This window comes from Eupeodes corollae, chromosome 1 (genome assembly GCF_945859685.1).
Source record: "Eupeodes corollae chromosome 1, idEupCoro1.1, whole genome shotgun sequence".
NCBI classification, from domain to species: Eukaryota; Metazoa; Arthropoda; class Insecta; order Diptera; family Syrphidae; genus Eupeodes; species Eupeodes corollae.
The window spans coordinates 213,662,865-213,684,809 of NC_079147.1; the positions used below are offsets into that span (position 1 = coordinate 213,662,865).

Here is a 21,945-nt window from a genome sequence, read left to right on the forward strand (position 1 = left end):
CTAAGGCTACGAACACACTTCTCAACACTCTTGAGACGCTGCTCTGGATGTATATAGTAGGGTGTGTCACATATCGAGAAAAAAATATATTTCAAACAAACTAAAATGACAAAATTATGTAATGATCAAACTTTATCTTCTGTTTCCAGTCTTTTGTTAAATTGGTTAAATTACAAATTAAAAAAGAAAAAAAGGACATAATCCCGAAAATCCAAAACCTCGAATATCCTAATTCCGAAACTCGAAGATCCTAACAATCCAGAATAATAAAAATTCCTAAAACCCGAGAATCGAAAATCTCGAAAATCAAAAATTTTAAAAGGCTAAAATCCCAAAATATAAAATAGTTGTTTTTGTTGTGAATTATGGGTACTTAATTTTATTTGGAAGCATGAAAACATTAAATTTAATAACGCCACACGATTTTGAATTTCTAAGCCAAAACCTTCCATACTCTTAGATTTGTTATAATACTTTTGACACGCAAAATACGAATTTTAACAACATAATTTGTTGCTGCTAATTCTTTACCAATCAAAAATAATATTCGTACAAATTTTATTCAAGATTCGTTATTTGACCAAATTTTTCATTTCATATAATTTCGGAATTTCATTTTTGGTATTTTGATATTACAGGATTTTGGAATTTAGGGAATTGGTTTTTGGGATTTTGGATGTTCTGCATTTTGGATTTGCTGTATTTCGTCCAAGATAAATCCATTAACTTTTTTAATATCAAAAAAAATTTAAAAGTAATGCTGAATATATTTATTACAGTAAAACGTTTAAAGTAAAGTTTTAGTACACACAAAACCTATGATAATAATTTAGTTGTACTTAATTTAGTTTGACACAAAATCTACCTCCTGTTTGGGTTTTGTTAAATCTTTTTCCCTTTCAACAATTTGAGTGTGACAAGAAAGACATGACAAATCAAAGGTTCCTACTCCGTTCTGTCATCAAATTTCTGATACTTATTTTGGTTGAGGATGTTTTTCCATAAAATCAGGCTTTCTTTTAAGCAGTGTAATACTCAAACCGAAAATACTTAAGGTCCTTAACCTAAAATCCAAAGCAGTAGTTTTCATAATTTCACCTATTCAATGGGTAATGACTAAAAACGTTATGGCAAAAATCTGCTTTTTCTCTCAAAAACTCACCGTTTCGTATCTTCATTTTAGAGCTCAATTCAAATTCTACTGACTGATTTTTCTTGTAACTTTCTTTCCAGCTTTGATCAAATAAAATTTCGAAAAGCCATTCTTTCAATAAAAATATTTCTTATCTCTTGGTAACATCCAGCTTATAGCTTAAGCTTATGGCTTATGACATTTCACAGATCCACCCTTATGCACAGATGGAAAAGAGTATGCAAATTTGTAGTTGTGTGCGTTTAAAGTGCGATGGTGATTAATTTATAGCGTTGGACTTGAATGAAGTGCGCTTTGAAGGTAGGCTGTTTGATGTTGGAGACTGAGAAATTGCCACAATAATTTAATAGAAATAAATTTAATTTTCTTATTATATCACAATTTGTAGACTTTAAGAAGAAAGACCTAGAGTGAGAGAGATTTTAATTGAATTTGGTTTTGTTCCGCCTTCCGAATTTGACATTAGTTAGCAGTAAGTAATTACCCAGGAAGAGATGTTTAAGGTATAGACAGACAGTCAGTGAACTTGGCGTTCTGTATTTTGGATGTAATTTCAATAAAGTTGAGAAAAATATCATTTGCCATCTGTTTTTTTATTAAACAATATTGTTGACTAAACAAAGAAAGAATTAGTGACGGACTTTAATTTGGAGAATTTTAATTTTTTTTAATCTACCGAAAGCTAAAAACCTTCAACAAATTTTCGACAAAATTGCAATCCTACCTAATCATTTCTTCCACAATTCGTTCACGCTCAGTTTGAGTTAGAGTTTCGATAAGTTGAGACGCACGAGAATTTGATAAGATTTGCGTTCAATGGATATTAAATTGAACTGGAATTGAATAACGATTTTTTCGAAGCTTTTTTTTTTATAGTTTACAGGCACTGGAGGTATTATTAGTAACCTTTATATGTTTATATTTAAACAAAAACACGCACTAAAAAATTAGGGAAGGTTTTAAGAGGAGACACCGGTGCACATTGATCTAACAGAATCTCTATACTTGACAGTCCGCCCGAAATTAAGCTCAAGTGTAAACTGATGAGCTTTCCCGGAAGTGCGAGTATTACGGCTGAATTTTTTAGGGGTGGTTTGTAAAAATATCGATAAAACGGCGGTGTTCTAGCGATGTAAATGTTTCGATTATAGTTCTATCGCTCATCATTTTTAAAGCCCTTTTTTGAATTCCATCCAAGAGATTTAAACTTCTTTTAGGAGGACCTGTCCAGATATGCAAATTATATTCAAGCTTTGGACGGTTGAAGGATTTGTAAATTACAGCCAGATCAGAAGGATTGAACAATTTCTGGCACCGTCAGAGAAATCCTTAGAAACCCGGAAGCATTTTTGGCATTGTCAAATATGTGATCATTCCATAAAAGGTGATCTGTGATACACATACCGAGTACTGACAGTTGATTAGTTTCTTGGATGCAAGTGCCACTCATAGATAGCGGCATCGGGAGTATGTTACGCTTTAGCGACAGGAGACTGCATTGAGTTTTCGAAGCATTAAATTCTACACAGTTTTTGATTCCCTATTGAACAATGCTGTCAAGATCATAATTAATGAGCTTATCATACGTTGCCATTTAAGTTTTACATCCGAAGGACAAGGATATGAATCTAGAACCGAATATGAAAAGCTGAGAGTACTGTCGTCAGCGAAACAGTTTAATATATTAGAAGTGGCAGACAAATCATTTATGAATATAAGGAAGAAAGTCGGATTACTCAGTATATTTCCGGTAGCGTCGAATTACCATCAAACTATGCTGCAAGTAAATTAGCTTTATCGATCAAGCTCACATAGAGAGTGTCATTGTCAAGAATTGCTTCTATAATTCAAACTCAAATAAAACACCACATTTTTTAGAGTGAAAAAGTTAAAGAAAAACGCTATAGTTGATTTTATTCTTCTTTACATTTCTTATTCTTTCAGACTGACTTGTCTTCTAATTTTCTTTCCAACTTTGTTGGAATAGAATTTCAAAAAGCTATTTATTTGTTAGAAATATTTTTCAAATCTTTTTACTATAACATCGATCTCCATAGTTAGAACTTATGCATTCAGAGACATCTACTGGAATATATTGTTTATTGAGGGCTATTATAAAATGTCAGAATTTTGCGTCAAGAAATCCTTCATTTTGCTAAGAAAACATTAAAATTTATGTCAGAATTAGATTTTATTCAACCGAATTACAAATATTACTAAAAATTTTAATTTAACAAATCTAGTTGCGACCTGAAGATTTTTGTTTTCAATTTTAAAACTGAGAACGGAAGATGGACCGATAATTAATAGATTTGTCTTTAAATTTCTGTTTATTGTTTATGAAGGTTTATAAAATTATATTATTATTTTTTTTATACTTTACTTTACTTTAGTTGGACCTACAGCGCATTGTGCTAATGGGCCTCAAGTAATTACTTTCGCCAGCTTACTCAATCTCTAGTTTGCTGACTACAGTTTCGAATACTAAGTTGACATGCGTCGGCCTCAATTTGATTACTTCGCCGGAGATGAGGCCTGTCTCTGCTTCTTGTTCCCTCAGGCTTGGCGTTGAATACCTTACGGGCTGGAGCTTCGATGTTCATTCGCTCAACCTGCCCTTACCATCTTAAGCGTTGAACACACAGGTTTTTGACCAGTGGCAAGACACTGTACAGCTCTTATAACTCCTGATTAAATCTTCTCCATCGGATCCAGAGCTACGTCACCTGAGTTACCTTCTCAGGAAGTAGGAGCAAAATACCAGATTTCGCTCTGAGAGACCAGCTCTAACGATCTCAGTCATGCGCAGGCCATGTAAGGAAATTTTAAAGTCATTTTTTTATATTGTTTAAAATTATTGTAACGTGGTATTTTCTTCTAACGCAACGTGTAAACTGACCCTAAACTGTTGTAAAGCATTAATTCTTGTATTTATATTATTAATCATAAAGTGACAATAAATTGACACTAGTGTATACAAATTTTTAATTGGTTGTATTTTAATCTAAAAAGCTGACAACTGAAATCCACTCAAGTCAATAGTTTACTATTCTTTTTAAAAATTTAAAAACAAATATTTATGTACATAATCTTCTTGCATCTTAAATTCATCACTTTTTTCCTAGGCTAGATATATGTACATATACAAATAACTTAGATTACTTAACTTACCTAGCTTCTTAACGATATACATATTAAGATTGCTATGCGGTACATACTTATGCAATATAATCTGACAAGGCTCTTATAGTTGAAGGAAGAAGAGTTGAAATGTATTGATGATATACTATTATGTGTCTTGTTACTATTCAAAGACTAATTTCGTTAAGGTCTCTGGTCGGTAATATAGCTCCCTGCAGTTCCCCTTACGGAGCATAGGGCTTCCAATACGTCTACGCCACATCGCATCGTGTACAGTTCCTGGAAATACGCTCCAAGCTTTTTTTAAACACTTTCCCAGTCGTGCAGTGATTCCGTTCTTTCTCAAGTAATTGTAGGTCGGCCCTGTTGTGTCACCGGGTTCGATTTCATAGTCTGGCCCGCTTTGCACCCGTTATCTTTACGAATAGTAGGACCAATCTACTTTAACTTTAATTTTCGCATAATAAAGTCTATAGGTTCCTGACCCGTTATCTCATCAAACACAGCATTAGAAATACAATTCTCAAGATGTTGCAAGACATCAACAAACTTTTGCAAGCTGCATCCATTTCTTTAATATTATAACTAAAAAGTTGTAGTTTGGTTGTTAAGCCAAGAGGAGTGTTTCTCCATATTTTGGATAGCATTCCGAACACAGCCTTTATATAGCCTTTATAATAGCAATCAATTTATTCGTTCTGTTCCTTCTGCAAGCCAACTAAATTACCTATTGACACTGTCAAACAACTTCTTGATCTCGATGAAACAACAGGTGAATTGATAATCGTTAGTAAAAGCACTGTTTGATGATGATACGCAAGTTGTTTTTGAAGTCCATACAGGAAGATCCAGTACGGTATCCTGCTTGTTCAGCGCCAAGTGTGCCTTTGAGGTGGTCTTTTATTCTACCTAGTACTATTTTTGCAATTTACATCCCTATTATGAGTATCAATTTGATAGTTGATAATATCTATCAACTATTTGATGAATCGGTATTATGAACATCAACTTTTAATTTTTGAACCGATTGTGAATAGTTTATTGTGAATGAGATTTTTTTCTCGTTTGACGTTTTCAATTATTGTTTTAAAATTTTGTTATGTGTCTGGACTTCTGTTGTTTTGCGAAAATGTAAGTTGTTCTAATAAAAAAGTTTTCATATTTTAAAAAATATATTTTATTTAGGAACAGAATAGTAAGTAACAGGAAGCAATTGGAAAGAATGGTAGAATTGATGGAGCAAAATCCTGAAGTGGCAAGGGGGATGTTGTCCAAAGTGGACCTAGGAAAAAAGTGGGAAGCTATCGCAGTGGAGTTGAATAGTTTGGGGCCTCCACAACGCGACTCAACCAAGTGGCAAAGAGTGAATATAATTTGCTTAAGTATACATTCAATTTGTAATGTTTTGATTTTAATAGGTATGGATTGATCAAAAAACAAAAATTAAAAAAAAAGTTACAAAAAATAAGATAGAGACAATTGCAACTGGCGGAGGACCTAATAAAACAATCCGATTGACTGATGATGAAGAAGCAGTAAGTCGCCTAATGCATTTTAATGCCTGTGTTAATCCCCCGGGTGTTGAATTTGGGTTGCAATTAACAAATTTGACTGACAAAGGTGTTATTGCCGACGAAGACGAAGCAGTGCAGTTCGAAGAAATTATACCCTTAGTGCAATCACCGAAAAATAGTTAACCAAGGACCTCAAATAAGGACCAAAATGAAAAAAAAAAAAGACTTGCATTGCTGGAAAACCAAACGTCGGCACAAGACAATTTTTACAACAAAATGATTTCTGAGATGAGTAGCATGCAAACAACATTGAATCATCTTAAAAAGAGTATGGACAATATTGAATACTACAACAAAAAAACTTATATTTTGAAAAAAGAAAAAAAAAGTGAAATCCTTAAAATTAAAAAAGAAAAGTTATTGCTCTACAAGGAAAACATCAAAAACAAAGAGAACGACAGAAAAACAAAACTAAAACTTAAAAAACAGCTCTTGGAAATCGAGCAAGCGAAGCAAAATTTAATGAACCATTATCATCCAGTTTGATTATTACTGTGTAATTAGTTATATGACTGAATTTAATTTAATTTTTAAGTTTTTATATGAAGTGAATTTTTAGTTTTTGAGTTTTTACGTTATTCTGTTTAAGTTTTCAATAAGTTATCTTTATTTTGTCTTTTAAGTTATTAAAACAACCATGAAGTACAAAAATTCCGCTTTTTTATTGATTAATTATTCGCTAGACATTTATTCATTTCGCATAAAACTTGCAATGGAATCTCTTATGCGGCTGCCTTCAATAAATGTTGGGTTTGCAGGATCAGGGGAAACATGATGGATTTCAAGAATATTCCGAACCGAATTAAACATCGTCAATAAAAAGTAATTTAAAAAAAAATGCGTACAAATCGCTGTTTCTTTAAATTTATATTTTATTCTATGGAGAGAATGAAAAAAACGTACCTTTTATAATTTTTTCTAAATTTATTTGAGACGTATCAACCAAGAATTTGTGGTTGATATGATAATTGATGTGTATCTATTTTTTTGATATCCGTAATACCAAGTAATATCAAAAAATCATTCACAATAATGATAAAATTCACAGTTCACCAACAAAGTTGATAGTTGATAGCCATAATACCAATGCATCAAAAATATTGTTATGATAGTTGATAGCTATAATAGGGCTGTTAGATTGTTCACAATATATGAGTTAACCTTTTTTTAGGAGCAGCATGGTAATCGTATATTCCAAGCTCTCTTAATAAGTGGTGCAGTATTTCACTCAATGTTGTTAGGGCTGCGCGTATAAGAGCTCTGCAGGAAAACCATCAAGTCCATCCTCTTTATTGGTCTTTAGTACTTTAATGACGGTAATGAAATCTTTTTTTTTGAGAAGTATGGTGCGTATTCAAGAGACTGTTACTTTGGACGGTTTATCGGGCATATAGTTCACTAACTTGCAATTACATGACTTTATACCGTAGAAAAGTGTTCCTTCCACCTTTTGATCTACTACTCATCCTAAACTAGAAGTTATTCGTTTGTGTCCTTTACCAGGTTTTGTTCCGAGCTCTGAACACTTGTATACTCTTTGGTTATTCTGTAGACGGTCCTACTAAAAGCTTTTTCTGCTTATCAGCTTATCACCCAGAACGTTGCGATGAACTTCATGCATCATCTTTATGCAATACTTTGACTTTGGTAAGATTAAAGCTTTTAATTGTTTTGTCTTCGTCGATTCTTTTCCAAGTTTCTTTGGAATGCGAAGCTATGCTCTACCATTATGCTCTTTCTTTAAGGATGTTTATCTTTATGACATCAAACGTCGGAAAAACTATTACTTTTACCGAATTAGAAAATCAACACCACTTCGCAGACTATTTTCACAATATAAGTCTAATGGCCCAACCCATATAAAACCAGAGTGCACCATAATAATCTGTGGTATTGAGAATTTCAGAACGCTGCTAATATCCTATTGCCATATCCAAGGACAAACACTGTGTGTCGATGATGCAGCACTTTGCCTATACTTTGCAACAAGTATGCCATAGAAACATTCTTTTATATAACCATCATGCCAGCCAACCATCCGTGATCGGGTGGTCTGCTTGCACTGATTCACGGTCATTGGCCGCATAATTGGTTGATGTATGCCGCCAGCGCCCGCAGCCGCCGCCGGCCACCGCGCGCCACCTCTTCCATGCAGCACTATAGCATCATCAGGCACAAAGGTAGATACTAGCTGCTGCCACAGATGTCGCATGATAACCATAATCATCATCAATATGATGATGATGATAATGATGATGATGCGTGGGTTTGTTCTTATTGCAATGCAAATGATCTAGACGGAAATAGTATCACGATCACCAAGTGGAATTCATCCAATAAAACCCTTATCTAATGTTGCAGAGGCTTGGACATGCACTCGGAAACAAAAGAAATTATGAAATATTAGAACTTTGATGCACAAAATGCCGCTCAATGATGTTATGGTGGTCGTTTGATCAGTGATCGTTATTGAGATCGTTGGTTTGTTAGTTGTTGGTTGTTGGTCGTTGGCCCGTGTAGATGCTGGCGGCATTGTTAATAGAGAAAATAATAACTTCATGATCAGCCAATGTCGATCGTAATCAATAATAATAATCATCATAATGGCGACTGGGACTGGACTTGGAGGCGATCGCGATCGCAATGTCGATGACGATGGCAATGGCAACTGAGAGTGAAACCAATGATTCGCAAGATGATGTGGAGAGTGAAAACTGAGCGAGGTATGGATAGATGAATTTTAACCGAACATGACCTTGTGTCACAAACGATATTTGCAATAATATAATGTTGTGGTTTGATTGCAACACAATATTATGGAATGAGGATATCAATGGCGCAGGTGGATGAGTTTCCATGCGGAAGAAAAATGATATTAAGATAGAAGATTGATTAAAAGAAGGAATTTATTCAAATGAGTCAGGAATTTTGTAGCTTATGCTTAGATAAGATGATGAATTTCTTTGAAGAGTTTTACGTTCGTCCATATTCGGAAAAGCAACCAAAACGTATTTATTAACACAAGATGGCACTGCAGTCCTGTATGATCGGTCCTTATTTCCTTTTTCAGCGTAATACGACATATAACTTAACTTAAATAAACTAAACTTAACTAAACTTGATACTAGCTTCACAATTTGTTTAAGTTTGGTTCTTGTTACCAGTTTTCAACATTAATTCATGTGTGCCCAAAGGTACACATAAAAGCTATTTAATGCACAAGAACTAACAGTTTTACTTTTATTAGATTTAAAATTAAAGGGGACTAGGAATGTGGACTTTAAAAGGAAAAAGTAAAGGGTATCCGTATCTTTCAGATGGGATTTGGAAATGTTGAAGTCGAAGACTTGCAAAACAGCGTTGCAGTGGCGAAGAATTCTGGACATTGGTTCAAAATGCCCGTAATAAGTGCGGTGATAAGGGATATAGAAAAGGGAGACAGATCGCAGTTTTTGAGGGTTAGTGTTAAGGTGAATATCACTCAGGAATGCCGGGGAATCTATATTGCCCATTAACAATTGGCGAGAAAATAATATATCAGCGTTTTTGCGTCTATATAAAGCAAACCTATCAGTTTTAATCGATCGGCATAAGGAGACAAGTTAGATGTATCATTCCAGGGGAGGCCATGTGAGGCAAATCGAACAAAACGTCGTACGTACTCCTCACGTACGTGAGGACGGACTAGGGAAATGTAAAGCGCTTGAGTTACATAGGGGTTGGAAAACTCTTTTAACCATCTCTTAATAAAACCGAGAGATCTATTAGCTTTATTAATAATTTGGTAAAAATGGAAATGGAAATTCAAGTGTTTGTCACACATAATACCAAGATCCCTAATAGAATCGAAACATTTACCTACATTTAACTTTAGGAAATTATGCCTGCACCAAACAAAAAAGATATTACATTTACATTTTTACATTTTGTAAAGTAAGGATTCAAATGGAGTTGAAATAATCTTGAGAATATCTGAGTTTTTTAATTTAAGACAGACATCGCTTACAAATTAGACTAAGAGTAGGGGTTCAAGGTGACTACCTTGTGGAACTCTAGAAGTACCATGTATGGGACTGGAGATTGTGTTACGGAAGAGGACCCTGTATGTTCTATTCGCAAGGTAGGAGCTTATCCTGCTTATAAATATAGATTGAAAGCCTAGGGCTCTAAGTTTGATATACATTATCTTATGAGATATTTTATCAAAGGCTTTACTGTAATACGAGTACAACATCAACTTCATTGCCATTCTCGAGGGCTGACCAAACCTTGGATTTAATTGCCTTGTTAATGAATCGAAAATATTAATCTTTCCATATATGAGGAAACACACCTTGGGAAAGGGAGAGTTCAAAGAGTGCAGTTAAAGGCTTTGACAGAGAATGCCAATGCATCCATTTTTTTAGAACAACTGATAAACCATCGGGATCAGGGCTAAAGCTTTCTTAGGGGCTTACTGAAAATGTTCAGTATAAGATTTGCTTTAGTTAGCAAATAGATTTGATATAGTTGTTGGATTTGAGGAGATTATGTTGGAGAAACTCATTGAAGGTGGAAACATTTGACATTTATAAACTTGAAAAATGTCCTTGCATCAGAAAAAATCTGATTTTCCATTTGGTTAGGGTACTGGTTATAAGGGCATTCTTTTAGTTGGTATCAGATTTGGACTGTAAAAAGATTCTCCAAAACTTGTTACGGTTATTCAGCCCATAGTTTAGCAGTCCAAGTTGGTCAAAATATGCCTTTTGTCAGTATCGGTTGAAGAATACAGAGGTTCCATTAATTGAGTATGCTTGTTTTCTAACATTCTTTAAACATAAGTTTGTGTATGTTCCTAACCAAATCATCTTTAGCCACCTTAAACAGATCGGCATTTAGACTGACTACTCCAGTGGCTTTGTTAGACTTCGTCCTAAATAGGACAATTTTTACTTCGTCTAAGTCAGGCAGACGGGATTGTTTACTTTGGTCATCATCGTCCATGCAGCTTCTACAGAAGTCATTTGTGTAGACCCCTAGCCTCAGAGCATGTCTTCTTATGAGGCAGTGTCTCGTTATTACTCCAATTGTAGAGCTTATACTTTGCCTGCTCAGTGACATAAAGCCTTTTGAACGTTTTAAGTCAATACTTGGCCATATTTGCTTGGTTGCTAGGCAGGTAGTACTCTGTGACCATCTAGCATTTGTTGTTTTTGTCTAACATGAAGCAGAAGTTTTCCGTTTTTGGCGAGCTCATCGACTTTGCAATTTCCCGGAATGTCTTTGTGGCCCGGCACCCAAATGAGGTGAATGTTAAACTGTTCCGTCATCTCATTCAGAGATGATCGACAATCGTGGACTGTTTGAGAGTTTGTGGAGACAGACGCGAGAGATTTAAGAGCGGCTTGGCTGTCTGAGAAGATTCATATATCCTTACAAGATATAACGTTTGCTTTAAGCCCGGATAGTGCTTCTTTAATCGCGATTACTTCGGCCTGGAATATACTGCAATGATTGTGGAGACTATAGGATAGACTGAGAATCAGTTGTTCTAAAAAGATACCACTTCCAACTCCGTGATCGGTATTTGAACCGTCAGTATAGAAGTGTACAGCATCGTCTTCCAGGGGTCTCTCTTCTTCCCAGGAGGATCTTGAAGGGATGGACACATGGAAGCTTTTATCGAATACCATTTTTGGGGTGGTATAGTCTTAGCGATCTGGGATAGATCTGAAACTGTCTAGAATAGTAGTATGTCCAGTATTGTTACTGGTCCATTGAGAGGTGACTCTAAGCCTTACGCATGAGTTGGCAGCCACTTTTTTGGAGAAGATGTCAAGTGGTGTTAGGTTTAAAAGCACTTCCAGTGCTGCGGTTGGTGTTGAGCGAAGTGCTCCTGTGATGCACATACCTACTGACCGTTGGACTTTGATGAGCTTATTTAGATTTACCATCTTGTCCAGTGCGGTCCACCATACGACAGCTTCATAAATGAGTATCGGTCTGATTAACGAAGTGTATAGCCAGTGGGTTATTTTTGGGGAGAAGCCCCATTTTGATCCTATGGCCTTTTTACAAGTAAAAAGCGCTTCAGTAGCCTTTTTTACTCTTTCATCAATATTTTCCTTCCAATTTAGTTTTTTGTCTAAAATGAGGCCCAAATATTTAGCTTGGTCTTAAAAGCCTAATGGTATTAATCTAATCTTGGGTGGGCTAATCTGATTAATTTTATATCTTCTCGAAAAGAGTATTAATTCTATTTTGTGTGGGTTGACGTCCAATCCATATTGCTTACCCCATTTAGTTAGCCTGTTTGGGGCATTTTGTAGGAGTTTCGAGAGAACTTGGGGGTTCTTCCCAGATACGGATATTGCAACGTCGCCAGCATAGGCAATCACCTTGAAACTCTCTGCTTCCATTTCGAAACTCCAGCCTTACTAAAATATTTGTACTGACTACTGCCTTATTTTCGTTGTCTAATCAGCTGTTTTAGTAGCACTACTACCCGTGGCACGATGATAAATCTTGGCTTAAATCCCTGTCTTGTCATCTAGTACCGGTACTGATTCTTGCAAAGAATTGAAAAATCCTCCAAAGGTAATTATTGTCATGAAAAGTGCTTTCTCAAATTATCCGTTCGGAATCTGCATAAAACTGTAGGTTTCCTGCATCCCTGGCAACATTTCTTTCACACAAGAATGATTGAGAGTTGTAAGTTACTAGGCCCTTGTTCTCAATGGACTGTTGCTCCACCTAATTTTTGTTTGCCGTTGTTGTTGTTCTTGTTTCCCCTCTTAAATTTTGCGGTGTTGCGTTTTCACTTATCAAAAAAAAACACGACAATTGTTACTTAGAAACGTTCCCTACATCATATTGTTAACAGCTTTGATCGCTGTAATTTAGTTCCTTTGCTGCTTCGGCCACTATTAATTTTGTTGGCTTTGTTTCTTAAATGTCTTTAATTTATTTTTAGTTGTAATTACAGTGTTATCAGTAATTACAACTTGACATGGTGACTTGGTGAGGTTAGGTAAATAGGCTTTCGATTGATTTATTTAGCACCACACTTAGATCAAAGTAGATCCCTTGTGATACCTTGAAAGCTTTAACTTCCCTAAAAAGTGAAATGAATAACCTCTGATTCTATCTGTTCTTATTTTCCAGACAGTTATAGACTTTAATAAAGCCTAAAAGACTGTTTCTTGCAAGTTAGTTAAGAATGTGTTAGTTGAATGTTATTCCTTAGATGACTGATAAAACTACGTACGAGTTATGAGTTATGAGAAAATGAATTGATTTAAATAAATTAGTTTAATTAATTTTATTCATTTATATGAGAAAATGTAAAAATTCCTTCAATTTAAAGCCAGGAAGATTTGGACTTGATTGTAAACTTTTTTTTCAAGACCACAAATATTTTTCGTTTTGCTATTTTAATGAACTAGCTTCTTTTGTTTCCTTGATCCACATAATTAGTGTTCAGCTTTTATCGTGTGTGTTACACAAAACATTTCATGGTGTCATTAGAATTCACCAAAGCAAAACGAAGAACCTATTCCAACAAGAAGTTATACTCACTTAACCATGAATAAAAATAAAACCTTGTAAAATAATGTGACAAGTAAATTATTATCAGACATCTCGCCAGCACTTAAGCCGCTGCGCTGCTAGCTGATGCCATGTCGTCGTCGAGCTTATAAGAAGAAAATTCTAATCCAACTATATTTAACGGGATTTGTGGAAAGAAGTCGTAAAAATTTGTATTATATTTTGTTTTTTTGTCAAGCTCGTCCTAAAGTGTTTCATTATGGGCAATTATAGCCCCAGTAGACATCATCCCAAAGTGTTTCCTCTATTGTTGTGAGTCTGGATGAGGTCACTCAACCATCCACGAAAAAGGTGGTAACACAAAGTCGACAAGTTCTTCCATCGTATTGTTGACATTGACAGGTTTGCTGTCACAAAACGCCACAAATTAATTCACACACAAACAAATTAGACAAACATAACAAAATTCAAAACGGAATTCTTAAGATCTGTCATTAAAATAGGCAAGTTTATTATGGTGGGATCTTTTAATGGCATGATAATGATCACCGTCATCACTATCATCACCATCATCATCATCATCAACGTCCAGCTCGTGTGGGTTCTGCCAAATTGATTAGAGTCACACGATGCCTATCATACAATCATTTGGACCGATGGAGAACTTTAATTTAAAGGTCTTTGCAAAAATAAAAATGATGTGTGTGGTGTGACAAACGAAAAGTCATTCAACTTTCGACAAAACAAAAACAACTCGACTAAGTTTATTTTTATTATTTGTTGTACAATTAGACGTTCCTAATTATTATTTTGTTATCAAGATAATTCAATTAATTGTGAATTTATTATAGTATCAAGTTGCTATAAAAAAAATCAATCATGCCAAGCGGTCCAGTCGGCGGCGGCGGCGGCCCGGTGCGGTGGTCATGAATAACTTACTTTGCATGTGGGCTTTAAATGATGGCAAATTAAATGCGAAAGTAGGTGAGCTGTTAATTGGACATAAATAATTTTTTAAAGTCAACATTTATATAGGTAGTCGTGATGTCGATGGTGATAGCGATAGAGATGGCAATGGCGGGCGGTGGCCTGCCCTTAAGCAAATATCAACAAATGAGGAGTATAAAAATTAAATTAAAAAAGAAACGTTGGCATTTGTTTTACATTTTATAGGTTGTTCTGAGAAAATCTGACAAGATAATTAGCCAGAAAGGTAAAAGACCCATAATCGTTAAGAGACCAGCAGGAGTCTTTTAATATGCGTAGTGCAAAGCTAAGTTAGAAGAAGGAAAAGGTAACTTAAGACCTAGTTTAACATTAATAGGTATCTTTCGATTAAAAAGAAATATTGATAGATTAGGTTAGGTATGAGATGTTTAACAAAATATATGTATTAAGTGGATTATTATTATATGAAGATATATGATATAAAAACATTTAATATATTGGATCGGGTTTAGGATTCAAATTTAAATATTTGTTTATTTAATTTGTTTTTGTTTGAATCTCTATGCCAAATTTTTAGAGGTATGGAACTTTAGGTTGTCAATATTTTTTATACGGGTTGAGAATACAAAATGGTAAAAGCTTGTGTGACATGAATGGGGAGTTTACATCTATTGGAAGACAGGGGAGGTCTCTAATTGGCTACAGTTTGTTAGGCAGTGACTATTTTCTTACACCATGACCTTTAGGCTCATTGCCAGGGAAGCTCAAAAAACAAGGTTGACTATAGTCCAGGAGGCGCAGGGTACCCTACCACCTCATAAGCCGTCTGGAATTGAGTGGCAGAAATCAATAGAACATGATGCGGCATTTACAAAACTACAGGGATTGCCTTGTGGTGGCAAAATGGCTACTTCCGATATTGTTTTTTGGTATATACCTACCTCGTCAACCGACTACAAAAATATACAACGGGTCTATTGGGATTTAATTACCGAAATTCACATTTCTTTATCTCAAATTAAAGAAAAAGAGGGTGATTTGATTAGTTTCACTGTCAACTCAATAAAACATTTAACTGAAGTTTAAAAAATTACTGTGGTATTTTACCACAGTTTTTAACTGTATTATTTGTGTAAATATATATACTAAATAAACGTACGTAAAAAACATGAAATTATTTTCTGCAACAAATTTTTCGATCCTCATTATTAAATAAAAAAAAACACATGCGAAATATAAAAGTATTTATCTTAACTTTTAAAAAACAAATATAATATAATATAATTTATATAAAACATTTAACAAAAGATAGGAATAAGAACTTTGCATATTTCATACAATTATTAACATTACATTTATATTTGTTTCATTTATAATTTTAAAAATAAAATAGTAAAGATAAAAACAATAAAATAAATATTATTAACAAAACGAAAAAAAAAAAATATAAACATGTAACAACATTTTTATTTGCATTAAATTTTAAACAATTGTCATCAGAATCTTTATCACTTAAATATTCTATTTCGTCATTTTCATCTTCATTTAAAATAATGTCATCAACATTCAAAGGAGTTGGGTCACCTTGAAAACAAAGTGGTTATAGCTGGCCATTTTTTATCTCCCATACAAAATTTTCTGGATTGACCTTTACACAATCTGCCACTGTTGCATTTTCCACATACAACTTATGAATATTGTCCTATTTATTTTTTAAACAATGACTTTAAACAAGGTGAAATTAAACTAGAGCCAAAATTTTGTATGTTCTTAAAAAATTACCAGAAGATACGTTCATTACTTACTTTTCCCAAAGCGGCCTGATAATGAAACGTTTTTCTAGTATTTCGAAAGGTTTAGCTTTTTATTTTCGAAAAAACTGGACGTATAGTCACAACCTGTAAATGCATAAAATGCAGGTAATGCGGCACACAAACTCATCCCTAGTTTTGCGGAAAGTTCTGTACAATGTATGCAACTTAGATTGTTCCTTTTTGAGTTGCCAAGCTAGCCAAATATTTAAATGGTTTAATTTATGCCAGACGCTCGAATCGTTACATTTGAATTTAGTTTTGCTTTGCTGACATGATAAATTAGTCTTGTGTCGGCTTCTTCATGACTGCATTTGTATTGGGACTCTTCAACCTTCTTCCGAAGGTTTTATATTATTGGATTTTGCTATGTTAAAATTGTATAATTTGAAGACTTTTTCAGCGCGATTTAATACATTGCTATGTTGTTAAATAAAGCTAAGCTATCTGCATGTGAAAAATACTGTTTTCGAGTACCCACTGAGACATTTAAAATACTAATTTTAATGTCCGTAAAAGTACAAAGAAAAAAACGTTTTCCACACGGAGAAATCGAGAGTTCGTCACAACGGAACAAAGGCTCCCTCTGACTTTAATTTTTTTTCATCAAGAAAACAAATAGTGCAAATAAATACGTATAGAAAAAGCGTTCCAATGACAATAAATGATAACTACCGGACAAATAAAATGTTGTGTGTTTCTGTGTCACTGAGGCGACTGCTGTTATACAGTTGTCATTGCAAATATTATTGAATACAGTGAAATTAATGTTTTCCTCTTTAAAGACGAATGTGGTAGTCAAACCAGACACATTACCCTTAAACACAATTTAAGAAAATTCTCTTGTTTCCTATATTTTCTCTTTTATACGGTTTACTTTTCTACAAAGACAGAGAGACACACTTACAATATATTGTTGTTAGCCAATATAAGTCTGCACAATGGTGACTTTGTAATGTTTATTGATGTGTATCGTTATAAATGTCACTTTATTACTTTTGTAATAATGTGTTTTCATTGCGAGTAGAAAAGTTGTTATTAGTCTTAGCACAAATTTTATGTCATTTTGTTATTTAGGAATTCTTATGTGTGTCTTTGTATCGCTTGAATTATTATGGTTTGCATTGCAGAGTTAAAGTGTTACGCATATAGTTATTTATTGTTCCTATTATCTTGTCACCTGATGCACATTAAATATAATTTAAAATAAAAAAAGAAACATTTGTTTCTTGACAACAAAAAAATAATTTTCACTTCATAAATAAATACAAATGAATGTGCCTATTTAAATTACCCCGAGTGTAAAGTGTCTATGTTGTTATAAGGATGATGTTTTTGATTTGGGAAATCAGTTGAAAGTTAGTTTTAGTCCACAAGAAGCGTAAAATTAAAATGTTCAATTTTAAAGTAGCATTAAACAAAAGAGCTGATGTCAAAACCTTTTTTTTTTGTTTTCAGGTATGCGTTGCAATTTTTTGGATTGCCTAATTTTTGTTTGAAGAGTATAATAACCATTTGTGAGTAGATTTTTCTGGGAATTTTACAGTGTCAAACATTTTCGATTGGTACATTTTTCAGTGTTCATAGTTGGTTTGTTAGTTTAAGCCTTCACCCAGTAATTTATTGTTATATGTATTCTTTAATTTTCTCTGTATTCACTGCATCAAAGTTCCAGTTGGTTGGGGTCTCCTTTTCTCTGCTAGTGCTATCTAAATTTAAGTTTTTTCAATACTTATTTCTTCTTCCTAATTAAAGTTGTGTGGGAAGACCGATTATACTGAAAACCTCTTGAATTTCATGTGATTCTTAAACTTATATTTGCAGCATCTTCTTTTCAAAATTCTCCTAAAGTAAGTTGCACAATTTTTGTATGAAACTACCTATTTCAATCTGCATCAGAAAACAACTAAGGATTCTAAAAGTAGCTACTTTTAATGATGCGGTGAAAAATTGAAGACTATGTATGTGATGTGAAATTTGAAAAGCTTTCTTATATCCTTATTGTCTTCAAATATGCAACTCTAGATAATCACTTTGTGTGAAAACTAATTTCACTTATCAAAAATGTTTCATCATCACACCGCGCCCCAAGGAAAAAAATGAATATCAAGTCTATAATCCCAGTTTCTAATTTAAAATGTTCATGTTTACTGATTCTGTCACATAAGGTCTTCAGAAATATTAATAACCTATCATAAAAAAATCTGCATTCATAAAGATTTTTCACAAACTAAGTGCTGCACCCAATAGTGATATTATGCGGCTTCACCCAATTCTTCTTTTTTTTCTGTCTTCCTCAAAGACTTTCATTGAACACAGTTGTCACTTTCCATGGTGCACACTCTACAAGATACGTCTATACCAAGTGCACTCCATGGAACATCTCAAATCACTTTATGAGTGATTTTCATTTACTATATGTTTTGTTGTACATCGCATCGCATACCACCAAAAAGTAGATTTTGCTTTCTAAATTGCGGATAATCTGTCATTTTTTCTTTCTCATACATAAAACATTTAGACAAACAACAAAAATGATTGACAATGAAGTGAAGAAACAAAACAAAATAAATAAACACAAATCCAACGAGTGCTTAAGTAGGTATTGAAAAATAAAAAAAATAATAGGTGCGACACATCTCTGACAAGATTTGTGTACAAAGACTCAAGCTTCAAAGGTACATATGTAGGTGGGTGGCCAGAGTACGGCCAGCGAGGCGTCTGTGTTGAATTGATGCTGGCTGATAAAGTCAATGCGATGCCCAGCTCAGCTCATCCAAACGACCTCGTGCGAACGCTATTATTGTGTCTAAAATCTAAATCTCTCGCTCTCCAGAGTCCATCTAGAGATTCAAATAACAAAAAGCTTTTCCATAATCATCGTCGTCATTTTTTTTCTCTCTCTTTCGACCGCTCTTTTTCTCTAAATTTTTTATTTTTTTATGAATGACCACAAGAACTTAAGAACCAAAAATTCCCCTCTTCGAATATTGTGTCGAAATTCGAAAGAAAGTTTCCAAACCGGCATTTTTGCTAGACCTAAAAATACAGACAGCTGATGATTGTACCTATATCTGCATCAAAAGCTCACTCTCTCTCTCGCTCTCTTTAAATCTGTTTAACTTTTTCTCTCATTCTGCTTCTCTATCTCTCCGTCTGTTGAAGATATTTCTTAAAATGCTGCAAAAGATTTTTGATTTTCTTCTTCGTTGCAATCTCAGATTCAAGACATCATCTTCTTCTGGTTTGTGCCACCTTGCACATCTGATCAGCACACACCACGCCACGACCACCTCGCTGCTGTTGGTTTACTATAAGGGGCTTTGATAGCAAGCACAGCACAGCTTAGTGATATATACAAAACCAGGCTAACAGTACCATTGCGGGTATGGATGGTATTTTAGTTGCTTCAGTTACTCGCGAGTGCTTCACCAATTCAGTCGTTTAGTCGTCGTTTGTTGTCTTTGCCGCTGCCGTTGCCGTTTTTCTCTTTTTTCGAGTTTTAAGACTTTATAAATGTCGTGTGGACGTGGATTCTTTAATCGGGATCAGTCTTAAATAGCTTCTGTGTCGGTTCCGCAATTAGGGTACATTGTTTTTTTTTATCCCGAAGATATTCAGTGACATCTCTGTCCTCATATCAGATCAGATCAAAAACCATCACCGCGCCACTAATTGACGACTTTCTCCGGTTCGACTCCTTATAAGCATCTCAAGTGTGTGTATCTTCTTTATGAATCTGTTATCAGCCCAAAACGCTTGAAAAAAAAAATCTGAAAAATTCATTAACCTGTAAAGCACGTATCTATCACCCAAAATAACGGCCGACCACAAAAAAGTGAGAGTTTATCCAATTTTTAATTTTTGATTTAAAAACGAAATTTGATTAAATTTTTGCAAATTGTTGAGCTTCACGTTTTCTGAGGTTATATTATTTTATTGTTGTATCTTTAATCTCAAAGTCAAAACATTCGTTGTTGTCACCATCATTTATTGCATCAGGACTGTGTGACCCGACAGAGAGGAATTAATATTCAAATCGTGTTGTGGTGTTCTTTTTGAAGTGTGTGATGTTGTAACAACTTTCCTAATGGTGTTCCCCTTTAGAACAACCCGACATACAGAAAATATCTAAACCACGACTTTAAAGTCAATTCGTCGAAGGAAACACAAAAACAAAGTATCTGTCTATCTATTTTTCTGCTTTAAGTTTAATTATCTTAATGGAATTGGGAATAGGATGGGTGATGGGATGCTGCAGTTGAAGTTGAAGCTAAAGTCGAAGAAGAAGAGCATGAAAATATTCACAGCTCCTAATGGTGGTGCTATAGAGGAATTTTACATCACATAGCTCCATAGTTTGGGGCCCAGAGCGAGTGTCTTAAAACCAATTTTCGTCGTCATGGTCGCTCGTCTTCGTCGTAGTCGTGGATACTCTGCTTCTCATTTCGAATTTTTCTCTAATTGCGGAATTATTTTAATTTACCTCGCGCGCTCAGATACATTTTTGCATTCAAATTAGAAAAATGTCTTTGGATTTCGAAAAAAATTCTTAGATGGTTTATTAATTGCATTGGTATGGTGGCTAACTTCTTCTATATGTTCTTGTTGTTCTGCTTCTTTTACTGGTGCTGCTTCTGGTGCTGCTTGCACCGCGGCGGAGTACCATGGCTTCGGCAGCAGATGGCTTCTGCTTTCGAGCAAATTGTTCTGGATTTGTTTCAATTGTATGTTTTTGTTTTTTGCAATTTAATTCTGTCCGTTTGTCGTGACATTTTTGCTGGCTTATTTTCTTTTTTAAGTCAGTGGCTAGTCTTAGGTTTTTCTGCATAACTGCATTGATGGTGCTGCTGCAGGAGCAGCACTGGCTACAATGGCTAATGAGTCTTGTGCGCGCGGCCTTTGTTGCAGAGATACCTTGCCTACATATATTCTTTAAATTTTTCTTCTTTTTCACTGCACCGTATTGCTGCTTTGGTGATGTCTGATGTGTGCGGTGTACGTTTTATTTAGTTTTAGTTCTATATAGAGGAGGAAGTGCTTTGCGCGTCAAGATACCTGTTATTAAGTGGCTAATTAATTTCGTTGTTAGTTTTAGTTTCTTTTGGTGGATGGGATGGTATTTTTGATTCTTTTTCTTTCAGTTTTTGTTCTTGTTGATTTGTAGGCTATTTCTTTACTATTTAAATTTCTGTTCTCTATATTCTTGCATTTGGGATTTAAATTATTTGAGTTATTTATTAGGTTAATGGAAATTTATTTATTTATTTTTTGGGAGATACTAATTTCATGCTTAAGCGTTAAGTGGGATTGTTTAAAATTATTGGTGGATTGTTTTAAACAATTAATTAAGGTTTTGTTATTTTTTTTTTGAATAAAATGTGAATAAAGCAAAATGATTTTAAGTGTCAAAATACCTGAAAGTCAAAAAATTAATTATGTTCAGAATTGGTATTATTAAGAACAAATAATATTCTTTATTATGAGTTTGAACTAGGGTCCTTCATTTAATTTAAACACAAAATTGATTTTACCATACATTTGAGAAAAAAATGCAAAGAATTCAAAACAAGAAAATCTTGGCCTTGTAAATATTATATAGTTACTTTCTTTTTATTCATTTGCGTTATCTATTTATTTTTTCAAATTGGTGCTAGGAATTTTATATAAGAAAAAATGGGTAAATTTTGTATTCGAAATTTGAAGTTTGTTTTTATTTTTTAATTGAGCCATGAATCAGAAAGCTTACAATGGTGACGTTTTTTGAAATTTCCATTACTGTACAGAT

At 34.1% G+C, this 21,945-nt stretch overlaps 2 protein-coding genes across 4 annotated transcripts in view; both read left to right on the top strand.

The window, feature by feature from the left end:
- LOC129940623 (serine proteinase stubble) overlaps positions 1-21,945 on the top strand; it is a 164,758-nt gene that overhangs the window by 54,192 nt on the left and 88,621 nt on the right. Inside the window, exon 1 of one of the 3 annotated variants that reach the window (XM_056049011.1) lies at positions 19,466-19,995. The exons of 1 other annotated variant lie outside the window; for it this stretch is intronic. The gene's annotated coding sequence lies outside the window, so the exon portion shown is untranslated. Of the gene's footprint in view, positions 1-19,465; positions 19,996-20,120; positions 20,338-21,945 lie in introns of those variants that run through there. One more of the 3 variants, XM_056049012.1, reaches the window with a different exon arrangement.
- LOC129948486 (uncharacterized) lies at positions 5,394-5,991 on the top strand. The gene is made up of 3 exons (XM_056059503.1): positions 5,394-5,425; positions 5,480-5,657; positions 5,713-5,991. Exons 1-3 carry the CDS (start codon positions 5,394-5,396, stop codon positions 5,989-5,991), a joined length of 489 nt encoding a protein of 162 aa, XP_055915478.1.